This window comes from Paracoccidioides lutzii (assembly GCF_000150705.2).
Source record: "Paracoccidioides lutzii Pb01 unplaced genomic scaffold supercont2.74, whole genome shotgun sequence".
Lineage (NCBI taxonomy): Eukaryota > Fungi > Ascomycota > Eurotiomycetes > Onygenales > Ajellomycetaceae > Paracoccidioides > Paracoccidioides lutzii.
Window position 1 is genome coordinate 1 of NW_015441020.1, and position 10,173 is coordinate 10,173.

The 10,173-nt window shown below is 32.7% G+C and overlaps 1 protein-coding gene across 1 annotated transcript; it reads left to right on the forward strand.

The window, feature by feature from the left end:
• Window positions 1–8,528: 8,528 nt before the first annotated feature.
• PAAG_09081 (hypothetical protein) lies at window positions 8,529–9,446 on the forward strand (the record flags this gene model as incomplete). The annotated part of the gene is made up of 2 exons (XM_002788958.2): window positions 8,529–9,009; window positions 9,124–9,446. 2 exons carry the CDS (start codon window positions 8,529–8,531, stop codon window positions 9,444–9,446), a joined length of 804 nt encoding a protein of 267 aa, XP_002789004.1.
• Window positions 9,447–10,173: the final 727 nt, after the last annotated feature.

The window sequence follows — 10,173 nt, forward strand, 5'->3', positions numbered from 1 at the left end:
ATTCTTCCACTTGGGTTTTAGTAAAAAAAACTCAAATATCTCAGTTGAATTAGAATCTGCTAGTTGAGAGTTTGATAATGTGTCAGATCAACTGTCAAAACGTGATGCCAAGGCTCTTTATACTAGCTTCTTGTTCTTATAATACTTATCATACTACTTATCAAAGCATTTTAGAATCAGATTCTTTAGATTCTCACACTCACTTACTAAAGCACTTATTTTCATACTGCTTATGAAAGTACTTTAGAATCAACATCTTCTAGAGAATCAGCATCATCTTAAAATTCAGCATTTAGAATCTCAGCAAAGATCAGCACTTCTCAAAAATCAGTCTTTTAGTATCAGCACTTCTTGAAGAATAGAATTAGTACTTCATGAGAATTCAGATCACTATATTATTAATTTCTTATTTTATGAAAAATTAGAAATAAAATCTATTACTACTTATTTATATATATAAACATTCTAAATTCTCAAGGTTTTTTTGAGAGATTCAGTGATTAGCTAATATTCAATTATATGTATATATTTCACCACTATTCTCTCTTCTTTATAGTGCTTGCAGTGTCTATACATCTCTTCTTTTACAACCTTAGTTATAGAGCTTCTCACACTTTTTTTTAATATTTAGTTCACTCATATTAATGTTCTCACAGTTTCTAACCACTTTAAAAGAGGTTGCTTATTAAGTCTATAACAATGAGTTCAAAATGTAACCTACAAGCTGACACCCCACATACAATATTCAATGAAAAAGCATATGTAGAAGCAACCCCCTATAAACAATCATCAAGTCTTACTTCAGAAAGAAACACTGAAGCATCTCTTACATCAGTTGATAAAGAGATTCAGATAGTTCAACAAGAGTAAGGACAGCAAGAGATATATAAAAAAATTCTCAAACTATAACAATAAGTCAATACACTTAGTGCAGAACTTCAAATTTTTAAGAGCATGCAGCATGAAGCAAAGTCAACAGATCATACTATTAGTGTCAATTCCACTTCTTTCAAGCCTTATCTTGCACCAATTTAAAAACTTTTAAATGAGTTTAAGGCAAAAAGTCTTAAGGAACTAGAAGATTTTATCTTCTCAAGCCTTGTCTTTTATGCCTATCAAGGACATTACTTTGAGAATGATGATGAATATAAGATTCTTGAAGTAGTAAAATATTTTGATACTAAACTGCAATAGAAATAGTAATAATATTATATTAAATTGAAGATACTAATTATCTGAGATGAATTCTATAACTGGATTCATGTCAAGATTATTGACTCAGATAAAATAAGTCAGAACTATGAGTTGAAGTATCAGGCATTGAGGTAATCTGAAAGTTAAATCATTCATGACTTTGTGTTAATTTTTCAGTCAATTGAGAATCATCTTCTTGAAAATTATAGTGATCATCAGTGAAAGATATATCTATTTGACAAGATTCTATTCTCTTTTTATACAGAATTTGAGAAATATGCAGTCAAGCTATAAGATCTCTTCTATAATACTTTCATCATGAAACTGATTATTGTGAAAAATAATATTTTAAAGACTATTGCATCAGTAAATGCAACTACACAACAAAGAAGTGCTACTTGTAGAAAAGATTCCCATGATGATATATCAACAGCACTTAAAAAGAAAAGCTGAAAATGCAAGAAGCACTCTGATATCTGATATGATGTTCATCAAAGCTTTACACACTTCAATGCAGACTACAAGACTTAAAAGAACAAGTTCATTGAAGATAAATTCTCAACTTCAAAGTCTTCATCAAAGCCCTCTTTCAAATCAAATTCAAAAGAGGTAAAAAATAAATAAGAAGTGTCATTCATACTATAATAACAACTCTCAATATATTCAAAAGTCAGTAATCATTAAGTCTATTCTTTCTTCTTTCTATTCAAATTCTAACACTTATAGAAGATATATTAATTCTCACTTTTATAGATTCTGAAGCTTAAATAAGTTTTATCAGTAGATTCTGAGTCAGATCACATAAATTACAATCAACAGAGTATATATCACATAGAATAAAGAGATTTGATGATCATCAAACACACTTATTTGAAATTATCAATCTAGAGATAGAAGTCTCAGATAGCAAGAAAACTATGATCCGAGAATCTCACTTTTTTCATATTGTCAAACTTTCAAACTATGATATAATACTAGAATTTCTTTAGTTCAAACAGTTCAATTCTCTCATTGATTGAAAGAATAAAAAATTCTATTTTTGTCAAACATTAAACAATTAAGAGATAGCTCTGAGTGTAATATATGCTATTAATAAATTACTTACTGATACTTCTGACTATGTACTTATAATAGTATCTGCCATAATCTTATAGGCCTCTAAATTTTCCTCTGAAATTCTAATGCTGTCAGAAGTTAGCTTACTTGCAAATACAGCTTTCATCAATGATCTGCTCAACTATATTTGATCATATGTGCATTTTTTTTCTAAGGAAGATATGTCCAGCACATCTGTATCTGATGCAGAGCACTCAATTGATTTTGAGAAAGAAGTCAGATTTTTATTCATATCTATCTACAACCTCTCTGAAACAAAGCTGAAAACTCATCAGAACTACTTGAATAGTGTACTAAAGAGAAGCTGAACATCTTCTTCTTATAGCTCTACAGATGCTTTCATTCTCTTTGTTTCAAAGAAGAATGAAGGTCTATAACTTTGTGTAGACTATAGAAGTCTAAATCATCTCATAATTAAAAACAAATATTCATTATCTCTTTTGAGTGAGAAGCTAGATAGACTCTCTAAAGTATAAGTCTTCTTCAAGATTGATCTTAGAGATGCTTATTATAGAATATATATTTGATACAATAATAGATGAAAAACAGCATTCTGCATATGATACGATTACTTTAAGTATAATATTATGTCTTTTGAGCTCACAAATGCCCCTGCTATCTTTCAAGTCTATATAAACTATACCCTAGTAGATTTTCTTGATATATACTATGTGATTTATTTAAATGACATTCTTATATATTTAAACTCAATGAATGAGCATAAGGTATATGTACAAAAGGTTATTGAATATCTAAACTATATAAATCTATTTGTAAAACATACTAAATATGAGTTTGTCAAAAATAAAACCTTCTTTCTAAGATTCATTATTGAATCTCAGGGCATTGAAATAAAATCAAATCAAGTGACAATCATTATAGAATAATTAGTCTCAACTAGTGTTAAGAAAGTTCAGACTTTCTTGAGATATACAAACTTCTATTATCACTTCATTGAAAACTACTTCAAAATTGCAAAGCCTCTTTTTGATCTTATGAAAACTTCAAAGAAGAGAAAATGAAAGTTACAGTTCACATGAACAAAAGATGCTCAATACATTTTTGATAATCTAAAAGAATACTTCATATGAGCTTCTCTACTCACTCATTTTGACTCAAGCTAAGAAACTCAGATTGAATCTGATGTCTCTACAGCAGCAGTAACTGTCATTATCTCTTAAAAACAAGATGATGATCAATGATAGAATTGATGTCAGTCTATATGAGCAGAAGCACTATCAGCATATGACTTTATTTTGCATCATTGTTCAGATAAATAAAACCCAGCTAATGAACTCAGTTGCTATGCAAATTACATTGACTCTTTTCATAATGAAATTATACTTTCTATCTTACAACAGAAGCTCTGTCACAGTGTCAAATAGAATTAAGAATTTAACTCTTATGAAAAACTTATAACTCTTATTAATTGCATGTGAGTCTATGATCAAAAGCACATACTCTATGTGAAATCTCTTAATCTCAATGCTCTAAGCTCTGAATCTCTCTCAAATCTCACTCTGAGTGCAGATTCTCTCTTATCATTACATCAGATATTTAATTACAAGCTCACATTACACTCATCAGAATCACTTAACATGCTGATTAGAAAATCTCTGAGAGAGAGAAATCTAATTTCAAAGAGATATCTTAAGAATTGAGATATTTTCAAACTGCTGATTAACATTGCTACAGTCTTTAAATCAATATATATAGATATGTCAGAGTCTCTTACCTTCTTCTTGTTAAAGCACAGGACTCAGACTTCTTTACAATAGTAAAAAAGTAGAAGATAAAAGATAAAAAGATAATTTTGAGTAGTGATATATTCTGAATCATCTTAAAAGATAGTCTATTTCAGATAAACAATAGAGTCTATATTCTGCTGCAACAAGCACTGATCAAAGAGATAATTCACATCAATTATGATGACTCATAAAAGAGTCATTTTAGCACAAAATGATCTATTGAATATGTTCAAAGTAAGTACTATTAGTATGATCTTATTTAGAATATCATTAAATATGTTCATACTTATGATACTTGTCAAAGGGTTGAAGTGCACTGCCACAAACAGTATGATGAACTTGACTCAATGTAAAGGGTTAAGCTCTAAGAACTAGAGGCTAATCCTCCTATATAACAAGGACGAATTGCTTGAGAAAGGGAAGAAAAGAATGAGATAAGAACTTGAGCTTAAGCAAGCTTACATAGCATGATCATGTGCACACGTGTGAATGATGGCTAGGCTGAGTCAGCCAGCCAGAGCAAATCTAAGGGTTCAACCCCTTATACTCAATTTCAATATCAATCAATTCATAATAAATAATCATTATGAACTTCATCACTAGTCTCCCAGTCATCATCTAGCTAGACAAGATCTATGATATAATTCTTGTCTTAGTTGATATCTTAATTAAATATACTCTGTACATTTCATATACAAAAGATATTACTACAGAAGGCCTTATAAATATTATCTATACTTATGCTTATAGTATCTTTGATGTCTCTGAAAATCATATTTCAGATAGAAAAGCTCTTTTCACAAGTCAATATTGATCAAGTCTCTGCTATCTATTTGAAGTCAAATGAAGGCTATTCATAGCCTTTTATTCACAGACAGATAATCAAACTAAATATTAGAACTAGGTACTGAAGTATTATCTTTGATGCTTTATAAATTTCCATCAGAATGACTGAGATGGATAGCTGTCTTTAGTGCAGTTTGTCTATAACAATTCACAATATAGCTCAATCAATGAAGTTTTAGCTCATGTACTTCTCAGCTACAGATCTGCCCTTTAGATTGATATTAGTAATTCACTCTATTTAAGCTCAATTAAGGTAATCAATTAGGTTAAAAAAATATAAACAATATGAAAAAAGATTTAAAAATAGCTGAAGAAGATCATGACTGTACAAAAAATATACTATGACTTTAAACACAGTGTAAAGCACTTTCATATGAGGGACTGAGTACTTCTCTATGTAAAGAATTTTTATATGCTCTATCTCACTAGAAAATTAAATCATAAATTTGTTGACTCTTTTCAAATCATTGAATCTTGAAATATACAGATATATAAACTCTCTCTTTTACACTTAATGCATAATATTTACTCTGTTTTTTATATCTCACTACTTAAATCTTATAAAATAAGAAATGATATTATTTTACCTTCAGTATTAGAGCTAGTGAGTGATGAGAAAGAATTTCAAGTTGAGAAGATATTAAAGAAAGAAAAATATCAGAGTGAAGAACAATACTGTGTACAATAAAAGAGCTATAAATCTTCAAATAATATATAAGAATCACTTGAAAATATTCAAAAGACTGAGATATTTGATATTTTTAAACAACAGAAACTACAGTAATAAGTGCATCAGACTTACTCTGAAAAGTGTACTAAGCTTTAATTCTTTCTTATACATGTACTCTTTTCACTACTTTTTTTCAAATAAGTTTTTTTTTATATGGTTTTAATGAGGCAAGCAAGGTATTAAAAATTATCAAGTCTTCAGAATAAATTTATTTCACTATTGTCTAAACAAGTCAAAAGCTCAGATGTATATCTCTAGTTTTCTCTGACTTAATTTTTATTCACAATCATCACAGTCATCATATACTGCTCAGAAACAATAATTTTTCTCTTTTCAAGCTTAATACTCTTCTTCTCAGTTAACTTAGAGTTCTTCATCTCATATATAACTTCTTTCTTTGTATTCTCTCACTTCTCATTCTCAGAAAATACTATCAGCACATCTGCAGTCTCAATCTGGCACTGAGTATAAGAGACAATATCAATCAAAACAGCAGTATGAGCTTTTACAGAATGAACAACATGAGAGAAAGCTGTCAACAATGCTATCAGATACAGCAGCTTGACTTAATAATGTGAAATCTTCACTGACTTCACTCATTCTGCAAAGAACAAAAAACACTGAAAAACAAGCAGTCAACTTAACTCAGAAGAAAAAGCAAGCTATGTAAATAATTATCAGTCATCACAATGAGCAAGGAAGCTAAAGATGCACTATACTCACTCAGATACATGATTTATGCACAAGATAATAAGAATCACAGTGTTTTTCATGACAGGAATAATTACACATCACAAACAAACTACTCAGCTTGAGTAAACATCACTCACAAAGAATATCTTTAAGACAAAGTTAGTCACATGATCAAATAATCATAAGCTATGACTCAGTAGATCTGTTAAACTGTCATCACACATATAATGACATCAAACACACTAAAAAACAGAAGAGCTCACTCAAAGAATACAGAAATTAATTCTGTCATATTGATATAGATAAGAAAGAAATGAGAAAAGCTTCAAAATCAGAGACAGCATTAACTGCAAGAAATCTATAATGATTTTAATTGTTAAATTGTAAAGAAAGAAAAGTTTAAAAAGTAAAAGATATTTTCTCTTTTCATTCTTATAGCAATAAATGCTATTATGACAATAATCTCACACAATTAGTCTCTCAACATTACTGAATAAGTATTATAAATGTTATTTTCTATATTAATAAACACTTCATGCTTACATCTCTATATCAACTATCTTTCAGAGCTGCTGAGGTTAGTGTTTGTAAAAAAGAGGGCAACTGTGATGTCAAAGCTCTTTATACTAGCTTCTTGTTCTCACACTACTTATTATACTGCTTATCAAAGTACTTTAAAATCAAATTCTCTAGATTTTCACACTCACTTACTAAAGCACTTATCTTTGTACTGCTTATCAAAGCACTTTAGAATCAATATCTTCTAAAAAATCAACATCATCTCAAAATTCAGTATTCAAAATTAACACAGATCAGTATTTCTCAAAAATCAGTTCTTTAGCATCAGCACTTCCTGAAGAATAAAATCAGCACTTCATGAAGATTTAGATCACTGCATTGCTAATTCCTCATTTTATGAAAGATTAGAGATAAAATCTATTGCTACTCATTCATATATATAAATACTCTCAATTCTCAAAGTTTCTTTGAGAGATTCAGTGATTAGCTACTATTCAATCCTATATATACATTTCATTCATTGCTATTCTCTTCCTTCTATAGTGCTCACAGCGTCTATATACTTCCCCTCTTATGACCTTAGTTATAAAGCTTCTCATACTTACTTTTGATACTTAGTTTATCTACATTAGTGTCCTTATAAAATAAGTAAAAGATTGAAAATATTCTAGCAAGTTACATTTTTCATGAGAAACTTCAATATTAAATAAAATGACTAAAATTTGATGATGATTTAATATAATATTTAATACAAAATTTAAAAAAATCATTATATTTGATTAAAGAATTTCTTCATATCATAAATTCAATAAAAGTAGAACCTTCAAAATGATTGAATAAATGACTAAAAATTTGAAAAAAAATATAACTATTTAGCAGATAAAGCAGATGATAATCTATCAACATGAGGGCATTCCTAGACTTTAAAAGAGGTGTAATGTAATGGTGTAGAACAGGCTCTATCCAGATTTCTCAACAGTGTAAGGCCACTGGGCTGAAAAGGGTAATTGCAACTCTCTAGCAACAGCGTAGAACCGCGCTAAGGAAAGGGGTATATAAACAGAGCCTTCCCCGAACCCATCTTTTAGGAACCATCTTAGTATTTCATTGAGATAGCTTACCTAGTTGGCAATCGAACACCTGTTTTCACCTGCGCCTAGATTGAAGCCGTGACACTTTTTATTAGAAGTTAAAAATTTTATTTTATTTTATTTTTCTTGATTTAATCATGTAAGATGAATAGTTAAATATCATACATTTTGACAGCAGTTATAATATATGAAATTTGACTTGTTTTATAGACCTCAATGGCTAAGAGAAGCCTTTTTGATTGGAAGCTTGATCTTTTGATTTTGTACGACCATATTTAATGATTTGGTGAAAATGAATAGATTTAAATGTGACTAAGCCACGCCGAAGGTTTGCCCGGGCTGAATTTTAAACCAAATAAGTTACTCCGTAACTTAAAACTAACTGGTTGATCTGACTGGCCAAATAGCTGCTACATCGATATATATCTTAGAGACAACCTGTGTATCCCAGTTAACAATATTCATCACTACTGTAATACTACACCAGAACCCAAAAGAGAGCACCCACACCTCTGACCTCGCAGAGTACCTACAAAGACAGACTCATCATTCACGAGTACTACCCTTTTCTCCCTACTCCTTCCGCCCACAATGTCGCGCCATGCCAGGGCGGAAGAGGTCTCGGATTCCGATCCAGATGACATGGATCCCGCCGACTTCAGTCCCACCAATTTCGCTGCTGAAAATTCCATTATTACCCTTGCCAACACTCCCGCTTCATACGCCTCGAGACCGACTCCACGACCCCAGACACAAGCCCAGACACAAGGCCGCCCTCCCCAATCCAACGACATTCAATCAACCAATAGAGATGTTCCACGCAACTACCAATGTCTGTATCCCGTGTATTTCGACAAAACCAGGTCCCGTGCAGAGGGGAGGAAAGTCAACAAAAGCCTTGCTGTAGAGAATCCGCTGGCAAGAGATATCGTGGATGCCGTCCAGGTGTTGGGCCTGCAGGTTGGGCTGGAACCGGACAAGTTGCATCCCAAAGATTGGGCAAACCCGGGCCGAGTGAGAGTGTTGTTGAAAATGGAAGACGGCACTCCACTAACAAATGCTGTGAAAAACAGTATGTTTTGAGTTTTCTTTTTCTTATCTAACACATTCTTTCTACAGATATTAATCTTTTTTTTTTCCTCTTTCGATTCAATTACTCAGCTAATCTGCTTTGATCCCTCCATAGAGCACCATCTTTATATTAAAGTCGCACAGTACCTCCGCGCCCACCCAACCACTGAAGAATCACCTTTCCGCCTCCGTATCCATGGGCTCTCTGTCCCGGACAAACCGATACCGCCGCCAGTTGCGCCTCGGGGCTGGAAAATCGGAACTATCCTACCTTTCCACTCCCCAGCACTCACAGGTGGTGGCGTGAGCGATAATCCTTTCAAAGAAGCCATGTTGGAAATGCAACAACAAGGATTAGCAGGAGACATGCCTGGGCTCACCAGCGGTCCGGAACCGAAACCGAAAATGAAAAAGGAGAAGAGGAAGGGGAAGGCGTAAGATGTTGGATCGGTCAAGACATTATTGCTGCTCCTTATGGGGGAACAGGTTGGTGGGAAGCGGAGGAGCTATTGAGTTACCCGATATTAAGGATGGATGGCGTTTTGTAAATAGCTGGAGCTAGAGGTATTTTACTGGCTCGGAGCTTGGATACAGTCGACTCATCATCATGCTCTTGACATCCCCATCCCCTGACTCCAAAGCTGCATTCCTCTATGATATCATAGCCTGTATATTGTCATGCTATCTTGACCCCTCCCCCTCCGAACAGGTACACCCTTCTCCGCAGTTCTATGATGGTCTCCGCACCAACCATCCAGTCTTTTAGAGTCCCACTAGGGAAAATGAATCATTTTTGTTCAAACAGTAGCCATCTCAACAGCCACAAGCTGTGCGATGGCCCAGAACACGACGACGTGTCCTTGCCAGTGTTCTGTGCGACTGCACATCCTGGAGTGTGTCTGTCTGTCCGTCCAGCACATGCAAATAACGAACCCCCTCGCATATTATCATACCCTGTTATAGCAAATAGCTAGTAAATAGACCATAGCATACATAACATAACTGCGCAGAACATCAAATCTAACCAAAACAAAATATTCACAATGTTTAATATGTTTGTATGAGGCAATTCCTCTGAGGTCCCTTAGGTCTATGGAGACTTTATTGGTCCCGCGGTTCCTCCTAGAGTTAGTTACCAAAATCAAAAGCCGAAAAAAAAAAAAAA